Below are 19,850 nucleotides of genomic sequence, written 5' to 3' on the forward strand. Positions count from 1 at the left end.
CATGCATGAGGAATCTTCGGCCCAGTTTTAAAAGCCAATCTAATCACTCCTCAAAGAGGGGCTACACGAGATATTATCGTATGGTCATCATATCCATATCTACTCTTTCCGACCCCGTTAAGGTATTAAAGCACGGAATGGTTCGTTACTTATTGCATGCTATTCCCCGACCCATTCCTATTAGTCTCGGAGGTACTTGGGACTACTAATCCTTAAAGGGAAGGGGTATGAGGTTTTGCAGTTTTAAAGGACAAAATTGTAAGGCGACAATCAAAACATATATAGCAAGTATTGAGAAAGCATGTAAACAGATACAGCTCAAATAAACCTCCTTAAAACAAAAGAGAGCATATAGATTTAACATGTCTTACACGTAGTGAGTAGGGTCTGATAAAACTTAAAAGGTAAAAGCAGGCTGATTTATCACATATTTTCAGATAAGAAGTCCGAATTAGACATTCCCGCTGGTTGTAATTATCAAAGACTAGCTCAGTTATAGCTTTTACCCTAAAGTTTGCCTAGGTGTTAGGCGAAACCTACAGGCATGATATCTATTAGTTTCAGAAATAAAGCAGTAAACTGATTACAGGAAGGTTGCCAGTTTTTTACCAAGTTCTGCAGATTAAACTTAAAACGAGCGAGGCAATTTAGATTTGATTGATAGTTCCTATAGGCATATTATATAGGCGTTGTTAATTTAAAAAATTTTCATTGGCGTACAGGAATCCTACAAGCAGGTCATCTATATGCAGTCGATTGTTTAAGCCTGTAAACTCATTTGCCTAGTGATAGATGCAGGTGCAAAATGCAGGAAGCCCTATAGGCATATTATCTATATGATAATGTAGCAGTACAGAAACCTATAGACATGGTCTCTATATGATGCAGAAGTGCAGAAACTTATAGACATGATATCTATATGAAATGCAAAAGTGCAAAAAAACATATAGACATGGTATCTATATGAAATGCAGAAGTGCAAAAGCTGAAAGCAGGATACGTGAATGCAGAAGTATAGTAATCCCCTATGAACATGGTATCTACCCCTTTGCATGCACGATTGACCCTCCATTTTTCACTAATAACCCCAAAAGTTATTACAAATTATTACAGCCCAAAATGAATAAGAAAATCAAAATTACATCAGAAATTAAAGTACAACCAAAAGGAGTCTAATTCAGACTCCAAGTCTGAAATATGAGATGGACCAACTCCAAAGATCAGGATCCCAAGCCTTTCTCTTATTTGGATGTGTCAGAGTTCCCTAAGAGCCTCAAATGGACTCCGGGCAGTGCTCACACCCAAACACATACAAGATTAAGAACATAGTACAGTATGGAAGGTCCATCCCTCAAGTATTCAAGTTCAGAGAAAGCTCAAGGTCCCAAGGCAACATTCAACTCTATATAGACAGTAAAGTAGACATGGATGTAAAGGCTATAAGTGAAAGCCAAAGTGCAAACAGACAGTCAGAATGCTAAGATCTTAGAAAAGAATCGTGAGGTTGTAAGGGTGAAGTATGAAGTGTAAAAGTGTTGAACTGAAGGTCTGTTAAAGTGCAGAAGTGTTGTACCCTTTTATAGTGTAGAAAGCAAGCAGAAATAGGTAACAAAATAGTTTGAAAAATTAATTACACAAGGTTTCCCCCTAATTAATGGATTCTGATTTCAAACGGACAAAACTAGTTAAGGAAATGGATTCATCAAACACCTTTTCAAATCAGCATAAAAGGGGTAAATACATTAGGGTCTATTTAAGGACAGGGTCTTAACAGCACACGGTTTGTGTAAATAAGGAAAGGAAATCAGTTAACAGCCAAGAAAATCGAAAATTGAAGATTTTGTATGAATCAACCAAGTCAGAAAAATGGGAATGATTTCAACTTAAGGAAAATCAGTGCCAATCAATTAGACTTATTAAAAGGAATTCTGAATCAATCACAAGTTGGAAAACCATTCTGAAGAAAGATTCCTCATATATAAAAGCATACAGACACGTTAAACATGAAGAAATTTGTCATGCTATTCAGAAGAGCCTAGTGTGGGAGAATAAGAATTGTGTACAAACAAAAGAAGTTCACACTTAGTTTATAGACCCAGAAATAAGTCTGAAAGATGCAAGGGTCCTCAACAGAACCCTAGTTTGATCATATGACCAAACTCGGAGGAAAACCCCCCCAAATTTTAGGGTTTCCGACTCGAGTCAAATACAGAGATGAGTAGGCAACATGCTCAGAGATTTCCTTTCAGAATCTCATGAGAAGACAAGCAGATACAAATATTATTCCAAGCAGACAAAGCGTAGGAGCATAATGAGAGAATAGTCACAACATTAGAAGAAACGTGTTTAAGAAAACCTTTTAGAAGGGATTTAAACAGAGTTCAGTAGAAGACAAACAAAACTTAAGAACTCAGTAGGAGATACATACAGTATAAGAACACAAAAATACCGAAAAAGCATAGCAAAAGATCATATAGGAAGATATAACAAGATAAACATGTGAGCATGGTACAAAACATAGTAAAAATATGAAGCATAGAAGAACATGCATGATAAAGGAAAATATAAGAACATAGTAGACGAACATGCGTGGTAGAAAAGAAAACAGCAGAACATAGTATATACAAATACACTCAACAAAAAGAAGAAGAAAAGTCAGAAAAACATTTTAAGCTTTTCAGAAAAACCCTAAATCGGAAAAAGTGATTTTTGAAAGAAAAATTAGGAAAACGTTTAAAAAACTCAAGCATAGCACAGATATAGAACAGATTTAAGAAAACAATCAAATAAAACCTCGAATAGCTAGTGTTTCATAGGAACCCTAAAGCGAGAAAGGCTTGGAAAAGGTTCGATCTGGGTCGGATAAGTCAAAAATAGGCTCATAATGCTTGGATATGCCGGAGCAAGGTCAAAGAGGCCATAGAACCTCGAATCGGAGAGGATCTGAACGTACACCATTGAGGTCAGACCTCAAAACTTTGAACACCAAGTGTTTAAGAGCAGAGGGAGATGAGTTTAAGCCATCCATGGCCTAAGAGGCCATGGATTCCGGTGAGCTGAAGGTAGAAGACAGTAGGAGATGGTTAGGGTTTCAAGAACCTTCGAGAGAGTTTGAGAGATGAGAGGATTCATAGGCGGCGGTTGGTGAGAAAATGGGATAGGGTTGGGTGGTGTTTGGGAATTAAAAAGGAAAGGGGAAATTCTGGTCGTTGATTGAAATGATCAATGGCCTGGATCAAAAAGGGAAACTGGGTGGGTTGGATAAGCAAGTTAGGGGCGGGTCATTTTAGGAATTGGGCTGGCCCGTTTGAATTTGAAATTGAGGTTAATTGGGGCTGATTTTAGGCTATAGTTGAAATGAAATAGGGCTAGTATTTAAATAAGCACTTTTGCCTTTTATTTTATAAAAATAGTAAAATGATTTCTGAAAACAAATTAAAAGTACTAAATTAATTAATAATATATAAATATTAAATTAAAAATACAAGAATCAATTTTGTAATTATAAACGTAATTAAATCCTAAGATAGGCTAAAATTGCAGTTATATGCAATTTAGCTTTAAAATACATAATAAATTTGTATAAAATGCGTAAAAATTACTTTAGCTATATTTTGGTATAAATGTAAGAATAAAATAAGTTATTCACCAAAATTATGTTTTTGGGAATAACTATTAGTTTTTGTACTGCTAAAATGGGCAATAAATTGATTTAAAAAATCTTTTAAAAATTAGGAAAAAATGCTAAAACACTTGGGCATACTTATATATGCATATATATGCTATTTTGAAAGTATTTTGCATATATAATATGCATAGGGAAAAATTGGGTATCAACAACAGCGTGCCCTGCAGAGTTCTCAGGCTGTGATTACAACACCAGTTGCTACCCCACCTGCTCAGCCAGCTAGAGGTAGAGTTCGGGGAGGTAGAGGTCGCCTTAGAGGGGGAGGCCAGACCAGATATTATGCCCTTCCTACCCATACCGAGGTTGTTGCCTCTGATTCTGTCATTACAGGCATTGCCATAGTTTGTCATAGAGATGCATCTGATTTATTTGATCCAGGCTCAATTTATTCTTATGTGTCTTTTTATTTTGCTCCACATTTGGGTGTACCTCAGGATTCTTTGAGTTCCCCTGTTTATGTTTCTACTCCTGTAGGAGATTCTCTTATTGTGGACCGCATTTATTGGTCGAGTTTGGTTGTTCTTAGTGGTTTTCAGACCAGAGCCGATTTATTGTTACTCGGCATGGTTGATTAATTATATTATATTGGGCATGGACTGGTTGTCTCCCCATTACTCGGCATGGTTGCTATTATTGATTATCACGCCAAAACCATGACGCTGACTATGCCAGGTATACCACGTGTTGAGTGGAGGGGTACTTTCGATCACACTCCAAGTAGAGTCATTTCTTTTCTTAAAGCTCAGCGTATCATTGAGAAGGGGTGTGACACGTATCTTGCTTATGTGAGAAATGTCAGTATTGATACCCCTTCAGTTGATTCAGTTCCAATAGTGCGAGATTTTTCCAATGTGTTTCCAGCTGATCTTTGGGGCATGACGCATGATAGAGATATTGATTTTGGTATTGATCTGTTGCCGGGAACTTAGTCCATTTCTATTCCTTCATATCGTTTAGCTCCTCCTGAGTTGAAGGAGTTGAAGGATCAAATACAGGAATTGTTTGATAAGGGTTTTATCCGTCCTAGTGTATCACCTTGTGGTGCTCCTGTCTTTTTTTGAAGAAAAAAGATGGTTCTATGCGTATATGTATTGATTATCGCAAGTTGAACAAAGTTATAGTGATGAACCATTATCCTTTACCTCGTATTGATGATCTGTTTGACCAGCTTCAGGGCGCACAGGTGTTTTCTAATATTGACTTGCGCTCAGGTTACCATTAGTTGAAGAATCGAGAGCCAGATATCTCGAAGACTGCCTTGAGTACTCGGTATGGTCATTACGAGTTCCTTGTTATGTCATTTGGGCTGACCAATGCCCCAACAACCTTTATGCATTTGATGCATAGTGTGTTCCCGTCGTACCTTGACTCATCCGTCATTGTCTTTATTGATGATATTCTTGTATACTCTTGGAGTCGGGGAGATCATGAGCAGAACCTGAGGACAGTGCTTCAGACTTTGAGGGAAAAGAATTTATATGCAAAGTTATCGAAATATGAGTTTTGGTTGGATACCGTGGCTTTATTGGGTCACATGGTATCGAGTGAGGGTATACGGGTGGATCCGAAGAAAGTAGTGGCAGTGTAGAGTTGGACCAAACCATCCTCAACTACAGAGATCCGTAGTTTTCTTGGATTGGCGGGTTATTACCGTCGATTTGTTGAGGGGTTTTCATCGATTGCAGCACCTATGACTAGGGTGACCCAGAAGGGTGCTCCGTTCCAGTGGATGGAAGGGTGTGAGGCGAGCTTTCAAAAGCTCAAGACAGCTTTGACTACAGCCCCAGTTTTGATATTGCCTATAGGTTCGGGTTCTTATACAGTCTATTGTGATGCCTTGAAGATTGGCCTTGGAGCGGTTTTGATGCAAGACGGTAGGGTGATTGCCTACGCGGCTAGATAGTTGAAGGTACATGAGAAGAATTTTCATGTCCACAATCTTAAGTTAGTTGCTATTGTTCACGCCTTGATGATCTGGCGTCCTTTGTACGGTGTTCCTTGTGATATTTATATTGATCATTGGAGCTTATAGCACATGTTCAAGCAAAAGGATCCTAATTTGCACCAGAGGAGATTGTTAGAGTTGCTGAAGGACTATGATATCACTATTTTGTATCACCCGGGCAATGCCAATGTGATGGTCGATGCCTTGAGTCGCCGGGCAGAGAGTTTGGGGAGTTTGGCTTATTTACCAGCAGTGGAGAGGCCCATGGCGATGGATGTTCAGGCCTTAGCCAGCCAGTTTGTGAGATTGGATCTTTCGGAGCGCAGTCGGGTTCTGGCTTGCGTGGTTTCTCGATTTTCCTTATTTGATCGTATCAGGGAGCGTCAGTATGATGACCCTCATTTTCTTGTCCTCAAGGACAAGCTTTAGCATGGTGATGCAAGAGATGTGACTATTTGTGATGACGGGGTATTAAGGATGCAGGGTCGGATTTGTGTACCCAATGTTGATGGTCTTCGGGAGTTGATTCTAGAGAAGGCCCATAGTTCAAGGTATTCCATTCATCTATGTACCGCGAAGATGTATCAGGATTTGAGGAAGCACTATTGGTAGAGGCAGATGAAGAAAGACATAGTGGGATTTGTAGCTCGATGCCTCAACTGTCAGCAGGTGAAGTATGAGCACCAGAGACCGGGTGGGTTACTTCAGCAGATAGAGATTTCGGAGTGGAAGCGGGAGAGTATCACCATGGACTTTGTAGTTGGACTCCCTCGGACTGTGAAGAAGTTCGATGCCATTTGGGTGATTGTGGATCGGCTGACCAAGTCCGCACACTTCATTCCTATGTGTACTATTTATTCTACGGAGCGATTAGCAGAGATTTATATCCGGGAGATTGTTCGTCTACATGGTATTCCAGTTTCTATCATTTCAGACAGAGGTACTCAGTTCACATCACGGTTCTAGAGGGCCGTTCAGCATGAGTTGGGTACTCGGGTGGAGTTGAGCACAACATTTCACCCTCAGATGGATGGATAGTCGAGGCACACTATTCATATTTTTGAGGATATGCTCCGGGCGTGCGTGATTGAGTTTGGAGGGTCTTGTGATTGCTTTTTGCCACTGGCGGAGTTTGCTTACAACAATAGCTACCAATCCAGCATTCAGATGGCGCCGTATGAGGCTTTATATGGTAGGCGGTGTAGATCCCCGGTGGGTTGGTTTTAGCCGGTGAGGCAAGATTATTGGGCACACACTTGGTTCAGGATGCTTTGGAGAAGGTCAAGGTGATTCAGGATAGACTCCGTACAACCCAGTTCAGACAAAAGAGTTACGCGGACCGGAAGGTTCGTGATGTTTCCTACATGGTTGGAGAGCGGGTTCTGCTTCGAGTTTCTCCTATGAAGAGTGTTATAAGGTTTGGGAAGAAAGGGAACCTAAGTCCGAGGTTTATTGGGCCTTTTAAGATATTGAGGCATGTTGGGGAGGTTGCTTATGATCTTGCCTTACCCCCCAGCTTAGGAGTTCATCCGGTATTTTATGTTTCGATGCTCCAGAGGTATCACGGTGATCTGTCGCGCGTGCTGGATTATAGTTCAGTCCAGTTGGATAAGGATCTATCTTATGTTAAGGATCCAGTGGCGATATTGGACAGGCAGGTCAGAAAGCTGAGGTCAAAGAACATTGAATCAGTGAAGGTTCAATGGCGGAGTCAGCGGGTCAAGGAGGCGACCTAGGAGACCGAGCAGGATATGTGCAGCAGTTACCCTCATTTTTTCACTACTTCAGGTATGTCTCTATGCTCGTTCGAGGACGAATGAATGTTTAAGTGTGGGAGGATGTAACGACCCAGCCAGTCATTTTACAAATTAATGCCCCGATCCCCTATTAACTGCTTCCCCCATGTTTATTTCTGCTATTTTTGTTTGCCAGGACGTTGGGTTTTGAGTTTCGGAGAGTTTTGGGACACTTAGTCCCTAAATGAGAGCTTAAGTGTTGGAAAGTTAACCGTAGTCGGAACAATGTGAAGACGACATCGGAATGAAAATCTGATGGTTTCGTTAGCTCTGTTAGGTGATCTCAGGCTTAGGGGCATGATCGGATTGCGTTTTGGAGGTCCATAGCTAATTTAAGCTTGGAATGTCAAAAGTCAAATTTTTGAAGTTTCCGGTCCGATAGTGAGATTTTGATCCGAGGGTTGGAATAGAATTTCGGTAGTTGGAGTAGCTCTGTAGGGCTGAATGTGATGTGTGTGCAAAATTTCAGGTCATTCGGACGAGATTTGATAGTCTTTTTGATCAAAAGCTTATTTTTAGAGTTTTTGGGATTCTTAGGCTTGAATCTGATGAAAAATAGGTGTTTTGATGTTTTTTGAGCGTTCCGAAGGTTGGAACAAGTTTGAATGAAGTTATGGGATATGTTGGTAGGTTTGGTTGAGGTCCCGTGGGCCTCGGGATGATTTCGGGTGGTTGACAGAAGGGTTTTTGGAGTTTGAGAGTTGCAGCTTCAGCTGGTTCCTGTCATAACCGCACCTGCGATTTGGGTTCCGTAAGGTGCGGAGCCACAGAAGCAGCGGAGTAACCACATAGGAAAAGGAGGAAAGGCAGTAGGGACCGCAAAAGCGGGGTCTTAAGCACAGAAGCGGCCCTGCATCTGCGAAAGGATAGCCGCAGATGCAAAAATCAAGCTTTAAGTGAGAAGTCGCAGATGTAACCATTGTTCCGCAAAAGAGGGACCGCAGAAGCGGTCCCAGGATCGTAGATGCAGAAACAACTGGGTAGAAATATGAAATTTCGAGAGTTTAGTTTCAAAAGTTGGAAATTTGATTTGGAGCTCGGGAGAGGGCAATTTTGAGAGGAAATTGAAGAGGAGATCATTGGGTAACAATTCTTTAACTCTTTCTAGTTATATTATATCAATCTATATCTAGTTTCATCATTTAATTTAGGATTGGAGATAAAAATCGGGGAAAAGTTGGAAGAAAGTTCTTAGACCTAAATTCGACTTTTTATTGGGAATTTACCTTAGATTTGAATAATTTTGGTATGCATGAACTCGTGAGAGTATGAGGATTCTAAAAATATAAAATCTACCCGATTCTGAGACGTGGGCCCAAGGGGCATTTTGGTCATTTTACCTAATTTCACGTATTAGCTTAGAATTTAATTGTAGACTCAGTTACTTGATGTTATATTTATATTATGTAATTGAATTGAATAGATTTGGGCCATTTAAGTTGAGTACATATGGCAAGAGTGTGGTTTCGGGTTTATTTGAGTTGGTTCGAGGTAAGTGGCTTGCCTAACCTTGTGTGAGTGACCTTCCCCTTAGGATATGGTATATTTGATAATTGAAATGCCTTGCACGTGAGGTGACGAGTGCGTATTTGAGCTAATTGTTTAAAATATGGTTTTCTTTAAGTATTTCAATTGAGTTCCTTTTTCCTGTTTCATTCTACTTGAAAACTTAGCCTGTTGTTACTTAGAAAAGCATGTTTAGTTGTTTTAATTGCCTATTTGCTTAAACTGCCTTAAGTGCATTACGTGAAGCATGTTAGGCTAGAATTACCTATTTTCTTAGTACGAAATTTTTCTTAATTGAGTATTCTTGTATTGTTGCTATGTGTTTTACTTTGGGACTACGGGACGGCATCCCGGGAGATCCCCTGTATGTATTTATGATTTGAACTCAGGTGCGGCAAACCAAGAGATCCTCGAGATACCAAGAGATCCCTAGCATATATTAAGGATATCAAGAGATCCTCAGGATACCAAGAGATCCCTTGTATACATAGAGGATACCAAAAGATCCTCTGGATACCAAGAGATCCTCGGCATATAGATTGAGGATACTGAGGGATCCCCGGTTATCATCCTTGTTATGAGTGGTACTTTCTTGTGTTTTGTCTTTATTTATGTTTCAACTATTGTACTCCTTATTATCATGTATAGATTCTTACTGTAGATTCTCAATTGTACTGCTTATCTTATCCTTTCATCTTTATATATATTTAATCTTAGTAGGCCCCTGACGTTCCTCGTCACTACCCGACCGAGGTTAGGCTTGGAAGTTACTGAGTACCGCTGTGGTGTACTCATGCGTTTTTTGGGCATGTTTTCATGTGCAGATCTAGGTACCTCTACTCAAACCTATCATCCTTGAGGCAAGGCGATCTTTCGGAGAATTCGTGGTATATCTGCCGCGTCCGCAGACCGAGGAGTCTCTCTCTATTCTATCTTGTAGTGATAGCCCTTCTATCATTACTGTTGATGTAGACATTCCAGAGTTAGAGCTTTTTACTATGTTTCATAGCTTGTGATTCATGGGTTTCTAGTTTTTTGGGAGTATGTATTGGTTTTGAGAAGTTAAATGTTCTGTATGCCAAACGACGCCGTTAAAATGTTGTTTCATTTCTCTATTTCTGTTTTAAATTGTTTTTCTTTTCTTCTACAAGTCTGGGTTATTTTTCCGCATTTTAGGCTTACCTAGTCGTAGAGACTAGGTGTCGTCACGATGGTTCACGGAGGGCGAACCGAGTTGTGACATCGTATCATCTAGAACCTTGTCGCTTTACCATACAATAGCTTGCGACCTGCACATGTCTATTTATATTAATTGCAACCTTTCAACTTGCTTGCATCATAGATTTCCTTATATCATTTTGGAACTTCAAGCGAGACATCAGATTGTCTTTAACTCTTCTTTACTCTCCTAGTCAGGATTTTCGATACCTAGACCATAGGCTGGAAGATATGCTACTGACGATGCCGCTATTATTCCTAGATACTGAATCCCCCACGCTTATAGTCGTCTATTCGATGTATGAACTGTTCACAAACTTTTGCATTTGAGTATTCCACACGTTATTTACCTTTACCTTAAAATCTCGCATCATATCTTCTATTTCTTTCACGATCTCCCTTCCATATAGGTATAATTCACGTTCATAACTTGATGCTCTATTATAATACTTGTACCTCTGGTGCATACACTATCCGGTGGGAGCTTCGTACTGACTCCTTATGAGGTAAGTGCTCTTCTGACTGGCTTTATCGTAGAGCCGTTATAGAATATAGCTAATGTACTATCTCTTTGAGTACCTCTAATAGTTAAGAGTGATGCTGCAATGTTCTCAACCATGAGGTCTATAATTTTCCGGGTCTAATAATCATACTCCTGATTTACTTAGTTGGTGTAACTCTTTAGTTTCCTCTTCCCTCTGATCAATGTAGGCTTAAACTATATTCCGCTCTACAGCTCATGGTATTGGTTATTACTTTAGTCTTTCATGGATGCTATGGAATATCCATGATACAATCGTCTAACAATTCAATTCTTTATTTATGACTTGGACTCAACTCTCTCCTTTTAACTTATACCGGAGTCTTCTACGGCTGTATATGTTGTATGTATAAAACTCCGAGCCCTTAAGTGTGTTCATAACGTAACCAAATCTGGATCATTGATCGAATAATTTGTTTTGTTCCAACTTAGCTTTCTTTCAAGATAAGCTATTACTTTTCATGGTTTTTCTGCCCCCGTGTTGCGTCCATACTGACTTATCTTAGTGCCCACACATGCCAAAGTTTTCGTGCAACTCATATGATCTCGAGTATTACTTTTAATTTTATTTCCCGTTCATTTTCCAAGGTAGGTTCCACTTTCCTTTGGAGTGCTTCCAATATTGTTGTGAGAATATTGTTACATGACCATTTCCTCTTTAGGTCATTGTGCTTAGGTTGGAGCCTTTTTCCTTATTTCATCGGTTAGTCTTTCGTTGTAGTACTTAGGGAGAACCCTTGACTCTCGTAAAGCCATGAGCTTATTACGGACATTTTGACGTCCTTCCTTTCCTATAATCATCCGTAGTTGCTTACCTCCGTGCCCTCGTACTCATAGGGTTTCTTCTAAACTGATATTTTGACTGCCTTCCCAGTTGTAATGTATACGGTAAAATTGGAGGGTCCAATTTTCCATCATTATGATGCCTCCTAAGAATATTTCACAAGGTTCGAGACTAGGGTCGAGGTTCACCCTCGAGGGCTATCGACGCTCAACCTCGGTGCGAAGGAGACCAACGACTATGATGGAAAAGTGGGGAATTCCCAAGGCGCACAACTAGGACTGACAAAGACTAGTGAGTTAAGTTCACACTCGAATCATGGTGTCAACTAGCTGTCCCATCCCCATATCTTTGTAATTAATGTCTTTTGTACTATGTTAGGATTCCCCCTTATATAAAGGGGATCCTTGTCATTATGTAAACATATGTTTCTCCATACTAAATATTCTAGAACATTCTCTCTGCTCTCTAACATATTATCTTGATCTCATTACTTCATTTATTGCTCATATTTATTGTGTTCTACTTAAAGTTCATCATTTATTGCTTATTATTCGCCATAAAGAGCCGTCTTTGATTTATTTACAACTGTTAGTTTCCATCGACCACCCTCGATAGCTCCCAATCGAGCTTCAGACTCGACCCCCAGGCCCTCGAATAAGCAAGCTCGGGGTCCCGATCGACAGTGATTTGGTTTGGTTAATGTCTCATTTTTATGCTCTTATACTGGCTCTACGTTTTTCACATTGCATCAACTGCTTAACAACTAGCATAAAAATAGATCACGTATTTTTGGAACCACTAAATCGAATCTAATTGTAATTACCATTTTCGCGGTAAACAGTTTGGCGCCCACCGTGGGGCTAAAAATAATAGTTATTATTTTCTTGTTGGTTTTACTACACAATGCAAGTTATCTTTCACACTTTTTCTTGTCAAAGATCTTTAATTTCAGGTCAAAATGCCTAAGCCAGTAAGTGTGCCCGAAAACAACAGCCTCAAAAACTATGGGAAGGGTGGTACGGTTATTCCCGGTATGGGTGTGGCACCACAAAACCCTGAGAACACACTAGATCCGATTCCCAAAGGTACGACCTCATGCGATGCCCAAGGCGTTAACGCCGGTCCTCACATTAACCAGGGAGAGCGCAGAGAGATTCAGTGGGAAACTCGGAAATATCCAACCTGGGCAAAAAGAGAGATTTCTCGGCATGTCGTTCATATGATTATTGGGGGACCGAGATCCCCCAAGGTCCAGCCATCAAATGCACAAAAATATCCGCTGCAATCAAAAGGCCAATCCGAGACCGCATAACCGAAGACACCCTTGCATTCTGCGAGGAGGAACTCGAGACCTTGACAGAACCACACAACGACGCGCTGGTTATTTCATTTATTTTAAGCAATGTTCGAATTAAACGTGTGCTCGTGGATCCAAGTAGCTCGGCCAACGTAATCAGGCCGAAGTTAGTAGAACATCTTGGGTTGCTCGATCAGATCGTACCCACCTCCCGGGTCCTCCATGGATTTAACATGGCCAGTGAAGTAACGAAAGGAGAGATCACCCTACCAATTGACATGGCCTGTATAGTTCAGAACTCCAAGTTCCACGTCATTGGCGGTGACATGAGCTACAACGCATTGCTCGACAGACCGTGGATACACAGCATGAGGGCAGTGCCGTCAACTCTGCACCGGATGATAAAATTTCCAACAAAAGATAGCATAATAATTATATATGGAGAACAATGCGCGGCTAAAGAAATGTTTGCAGTTTACCAGGAGGCATCGAGCCCCATACACTCCATCTCGGATGAGCCTAGGAGCATTCAGACCCCCGAGGACGATGAAGAAGATTTCATCGCCCCTCAAACATTCTTTGCCCCCGAAGAGTCGGATGCAATTAAATAGACAATTGAAGAACTGGAGCAAGCTATTTTGATTGAGCATCTCCCGGATCAAAAGGTATACCTGGGAACGAGATTAACCCCCAAAATCAGGAAAAAACCCATTCAATTCCTTATTAACAATATCGATTGTTTCGCTTGGTCCCACTTAGTTATGACAGGAATCCCGCCGGAAATAACCACCCACCGATTGAGCGTCGACCCTAGGTTTAAACCAGTAAAGCAAAAAAGAAGACCCCAGTCCGAAGTAAAACACGCATTCATCAAAGATGAGGTAACGGAACTCCTTAAAATATGGTCTATTAGAGGGGTAAAGTATCCCGAATGGCTGGCCAACATAGTGGTAGTGCCCTAAAAGAGAAATAAGTTAAGAATGTGCGTAGATTATAATGATTTAAATAAGGCTTGCCCCAAGGATTCTTTCCCATTGCCTAACAACGATCGTCTGATCGATGCTACGGCCGGCCATGAGACCCTCACCTTTCTCGATGCCTACTCAGGGTATAATCAAATTTAGATGAACCTCGAAGATAGGGAAAAGACTTTGTTCATCACGAAGTATGGTACCTACTATTACAATGTAATGCCCTTCGGGCTGAAAAACGCAGGGGCTACATCAACATCTACTTAATAAAATGTTCGAGCATCAAATAGGAAAATCCATGGAAGTTTATATAGATGAAATGCTAGTTAAGTCCCTGCGCGCAGAGGACCATTTGACTCAATTTCAGGAAACATTCGACATCCTCAAAAGTTACAACATGAAGCTTAACCTTGAGAAATGTGCCTTCAGAGTGGGTTCAGGCAAATTCTTAGGCTTCATGGTATTGAACAGGGCGATCGAGATCAACCATGACAAAATCAAGGCCATCGAAGAAATCACGGTGATAAATAATGTGAAGGTTGTGCAATGGCTGCCATGGCGAATACCGACCCTGAGCAGATTCATATTAAGGTCGTCGGACAGGAGTCATCATTTCTTCTCTTTACTCAAAAATAAAAACAACTTTGAGTGGACTCTAGAATTCCAACACGCCTTAGAGGAACTGAAACGGTATCTGACTAGTCCGCCTTTACTCCACTGACAAAAGAGGACGAAACGTTGTATCTATACCTGGCCGTATCCGATAGTGCGGTAAGTACTGTGCTGGTTCGAGAAGAGCAAGGTACGCAGTTTCCTATTTATTATGTAAGTCGGATCCTATGGGATGCCGAAACCAGGTATCCACACCTGGAAAAATTAGCTCTTGCATTGATAAGCGCATCGCGAAAACTGAAAGCCTATTTTCAATGCCACCGTATTTGCATTTTAACAACGTACCCTCTCCAAAGCATATTGAATAAGCCTGTGCTATCGGGTTGATTGGCCAAATGGGCCATCGAACTCGGGGAGTATGATATCGAGTATCAACCTCGAACGGCCATCAAGTCCCAGATTCTGGCAGACTTCGTGGCCGACTTCTCACCCTCCCTCGTGCCCGAGGTAGAAAAGGAACTCTTACTAAAATCAGGCACATCATTCGGGGTATGGACCCTGTTCACTGACGGCACCACAAACGTGAGAGGATCCGGGCTCGGTATAGTCTTGAAGCCACCCACGGGTGGCATAATCAGGCAATCTATAAAAACTGCTAGATTGACTAATAATGAAGCTGAGTATGAGGATATGATTGCAGGTTTGGAATTGGCCAAAAGCTTGGGAGCTGAGGCCGTCGAAGCAAAATGTTATTAACTCTTGGTAGTAAACCAGGTAAATGGGATCTATGAGGTCCAATAAGACAAAATGCAAAGGTATTTGGACAAAATACAAATCAAATTACGCCATTTCAAAGAATGGACTCTGGTCCACATACCTCGTGAGAAGAACAGCGAGGTCGATGCCCTTGCAAACCTGGGATCATCTGTTGAAGAAGATGACCTGCTCCCCGGGGCTGTTATTCAGCTGTCCAAATCAGTGGTCGAGGAAGGTCATGCCGAGATTAATTCTACTAGCCTAACATGGGATTGGAGAAATAAATACATTGACTATCTGAAAGATGGAAATTATCCACGGGCCTAAAGGAATCGAGGGCCTTGCGAACCAAAGCAGCCCGGTTCTCGCTCGATGAAAATGGGACTCTATACAGAAGAACTTTAGATGGCCCCCTAGTAGTATGTCTGGGGCTGGGAGACACAAACTATGTACTCAGAGAAATTCATGAGGGTACTTGTGGAAACCACTCCGGCGCCGATTCCTTAGTCTGAAAGATGATCAGGGCAAGCTACTACTGGGTCAACATGGAAAAAGACACTAAGGAATTCGTCCGAAAGTGGAAAAATGCCAGAGATTTGCCCCTATGATTCACCAACCCGGTGAACAGCTACATTCAGTCTTATCGCCATGGCCATTTATGAAATAGGGAATGGACATCGTCGTACCCCTACCAATGGCACTAGGTAAAGATAAATTCATTTTATTTATGACCAATTATTTCTCAAAATGGGTAGAAGCGTAGGCCTTCGAGAAAATAAGAGAAAAGGAAGTCATTGACTTCATCTGGGATCACATTATGTGCCGATTCGGGATTCCTTCTAAGATAACATGCGATAATGGGAGGTAGTTCATCGGAAGCAAAGTAACAAAGTTCCTTGAGAATCACAAAATCAAGAGAATCATGTCGACACCTTACCACCCTTGTGCAAACGGCCAGGCCAAGTCCACAAACAAAACCATCATCCCAAACTTAAAAAACAAGTTGGAAAGTGTCAAGGGAAAATGGAGAGAAATATTGCCCGAAGTGTTATGGGCATACCGAACAACTGCAAAATCGAGCACAGGGGAAACACCTTTATCTCTAGTGTATGGCGCCAAGGCTCCGATACCAGTGGAGGTCGGGGAGCCAAGCACCAGATTCTGACACACCACTTAGAGCTCGAACAATGAGGCCGGACCTCGAACTATTAGATCAAAAGCTAGATGCCTCGCTGGTCCGAATGGCTGCCCAAAAGCAAAGGATAGAAAGGTATTATAATAGGAGAACAAACCTACGACATCTCGGAGTCGGGGACTTGGTCCTAAGGAAGTCACCCTCAACACCCGAAATCCTAAAGAAGGAAAGCTAGGCCAAAATTGGGAAGGACTGTACCGCGTCCTCGAAGTAATCGGCAAAGGGTCCTACAAGCTCAGTACCATGGAAGGCGAGCAACTTCAAATCAATTGGAACATATCAATGCTGAAACGATACTACTGCAAAGGCATGCGTTGCACTCTTTTCCTTCGACCGGATTTTGTCCCTATAAGGGTTTTGCCGGCAAGGTTTTTAACGAGGCAACATCTACATGCTACATAAGGGAGATCCAACAAGTTTTCAGGGTTTCTTTCGCAATCAACATCAAACACTATACTGGGGGGGGCATTCCCCCGGAAGGTCACCTACTCGAAGAAGCCAAGATACGCCAAAAAGGGTCTCGACAGGAAAATAATGTACCGGGCCAAACGGTCAAACGAACAGTATCCGCATAGAACAATCCAACCCGTAATAGCAAAAACATGTATACTTGTACCAAGTAATCAAAAGAAATCGGTATTTTTGTGAAAATGACTCCTCTGTCAAAAAACGTCCCGAATACTCGGGGACTAGCGTCAACAATTCATAACAAATGCGACCCCGGTTTGGAGCTTCGAGCTCATAAGCCCTCAATGAGGCAACAACAAGACCACAAAATAGCTCCAAAGCTAAAACACGTCCCGAACACTTAGATACTGGCGTCAAAAACTCAATACCACATGACCTCCGATTCGAAAATTCCGAAATCGTAAGCCCTCAATTAGGCAATACCAAGTTTACAAGTAATGGCTCCCGAGTGAAGAAACCCTTGACGACTTGGGGACTACCGTCAAGTGCCATCTCCATCGACTTATCAAAACCCGAGGTCGTAGGGCCACATGCGGGCAGCCTCGGTCTTGTAAGACCTATATATGGCAACAACAATATCTATAAAGCCTTAAGCAAGGCATGAACCATACTTGTACCAAGTACCCAAAACTGTAAGACCTCAAAGACATGTAAAACTTGTAGGACCTTACTAAAGGCATAAACCTGATCTCAAAGTTTCGGCTATATATCGAACTTGTAAAACCCCTAAAAAGACATACCCATGATATAGATGCCAAAACTACTTCACTCGATACTTAAAGGCTCCAGCCAAACACAAGTGACTCTTGTAACAAGGCTATGCCAACCAAACTAACATAACTCGGGGACGCCCGACCGTCGCTTTAAACCACAGGCCTTCAATTACTTCGAATATACTTTGGAAATAACCGGTTAAATAGCCTACCCTCGACATAGTCAAAAGAGCTTCGACCACGTCATCTCCTAAACATTGGCTTAGAGATACTCAGCCTCTGAGCCAAACCTCCCGAGGTGCTCGATCATCGCCATATAACGTCTCACAATTGAGGTTTTTTATTAAGCCATCAAAGAGTCAGGCAAACATTATTTCAAAAAGTCCTTAACGAGGGAAAATTAAATCCTATATTAGAGGTTGCATCGACCCAAGGCATAAGAGCCATTATCGCTAGCCCACATAAAATGTCACATCGACCCAAGACGTCAGAGCCATTATTGCTAGCCCACATAAAAGGTTGCATTGAGCCAACGCGTAAGAGACACTATCGCCAGCACACAAAAAAGGTCGCACTAACCCAAGGAGTAAGAGCCACTGTCGCCAGCCCACACAAAAGGTCACACCGACCTAACACGTAAGAGCCTAAGGGCCAGCTTGCATTTCAAAAACTTGAGGGTCGAATGAGCTCGAGTCAAAACCTATTCGGGGACTGAACCTAAAACAATTAACTGAATATGCCCAAGAGCAAACGCGTAAGAGCCATTGTCACCAACACTAAAATTAAAGGTTGCATCGACCAAATGTGTAAGAGCCACTGCCGCCTACGCTAAAATCAAAGGTCAGATTGACCCATCCTATAAAAGACAGGTCTAACCCGAGAATACTCGGGGACCGACTTTTGACCATCATGGGACGCTCAGCGAATAGCAAAAAACTCAAGGGTGTAACCCAAGGTCTAAAGATCTCGAATCGATTATCAAAAGCATCGTATATTATTCTCAAAAGGCAAAGGGGAAAAGAAATAATAAAAAGCGAAATGCCTATTATACATATAGCTCGCAGAAGTACGTTTACAAGGATTTTGAAAACTCCTTACAAAGTAGGGGCCAACTAGAGCCCCAATATTTTATCGAGCCTGCACCTTTGACGGCCCCGCACCCCAACAGTTTCGGCTATAGTCCCAGGACATCCGATGGCCTCTTCCCCTCGGGGAATCCCACCCCCATTCTCGTCATCTTTTAATCAACTACCCGACATATCTCCAAAAGCAAACAAGGCAACAGCTCTCTCCTCTAGGGTCTTCACCCTCTCGAGCTCGGCAGACAACTCGATATCCCTTGTATGAATATCCTCTAGAGTTTACCTCCGAGATTCTAACTGAGCGTGCTCCACGGCTGGAGTCAATTTTCAGTTCGGCCTCCTTAAGCACTCTCCCGATGAGAGCATTTAGTACAATGGCACCCCCTTGGGGCGCAAATATAAGCGTTTGAGTTTCGGTTTTGATCTCGCATAGTGCGGCTACTAACTCAGAGTGGAGACCTCTATATTTGTCATTATCCGCCCTCGCATCTTGAAGCTGACGCCCGACTGAGGCCATCTTTTCCTGAAGGGTATCCCTCTTAGAGGTTATCTCTCTCACAAGCTATTTGAGTTCGAGGATTTCAGAGTCTCTAGCTCGGAGCCCCTCCCTCAGTAGGGCACCTTCCTTCTCAAACTGCATGAATCAAATCCAGGATGTTAATAAATTGGTATCTGGCAAACATTCAGATGATAGCAAAACGGAAACTACGTAACTTGTTCAACAAGATGAGCCTTCTCACGCTCATGACGGGTCACCTCAGCCTAAAATCGAGCTAAATTTTGATTATAGAGCAACTTGGCCTGAAGCCATGAAAATTACAAGTTAAAAAGGCAAAGATCAGAGCGACAAAGATCAACACGACAGACAGGATATACAAAAGCTACTTGATCGCAAAGCCTGCTCATCTGGCCGAAGATGAGTGAAGCATCGAGCTTGGGAATTCCCTCGAGAGCGGCTGAAGACCTTTCGAGAGCCTCTCTGTCTCCGATAGGCACCCCCGCATCTGAAGATTCTTCATTCGGGACATCTTGCATTCTCTTAGGGATTAAGGTCATTCCCTCAAGGGAATCACTCCCGACAACGGCACCAGCAGGGTCAAACATTCGGTTGACTTTTCCAACCTAAGCTTACTCAAAAATGACTAAGTGTCTCATTCCTTCCAAAACCCTCTCCGAACCAACAAACCCGATAACACATAATACAGCTGAACAAGAAAATAAGAAGTAGAAATGGGAGAAACAGAGCGGTAACTCATGAAACGACCGGTCAGGTCGTTA

General features: G+C 41.9%; 1 protein-coding gene across 1 annotated transcript; it reads left to right on the plus strand.

The window, feature by feature from the left end:
* Positions 1 to 6,997: 6,997 nt before the first annotated feature.
* On the plus strand, positions 6,998 to 7,369 carry LOC138875724 (uncharacterized). Its single transcript, XM_070154587.1, has one exon. It carries the CDS (start codon positions 6,998 to 7,000, stop codon positions 7,367 to 7,369), a length of 372 nt encoding a protein of 123 aa, XP_070010688.1.
* Positions 7,370 to 19,850: the final 12,481 nt, after the last annotated feature.

This window comes from Nicotiana sylvestris, chromosome 8, assembly GCF_000393655.2.
Source record: "Nicotiana sylvestris chromosome 8, ASM39365v2, whole genome shotgun sequence".
NCBI lineage: Eukaryota > Viridiplantae > Streptophyta > Magnoliopsida > Solanales > Solanaceae > Nicotiana > Nicotiana sylvestris.

Excerpts from the sequence above, each read along its gene's own strand:
- LOC138875724 (XM_070154587.1), top strand. The coding sequence starts at position 6,998 with ATGGTTGGAGAGCGGGTTCTGCTTCGAGTTTCTCCTATGAAGAGTGTT.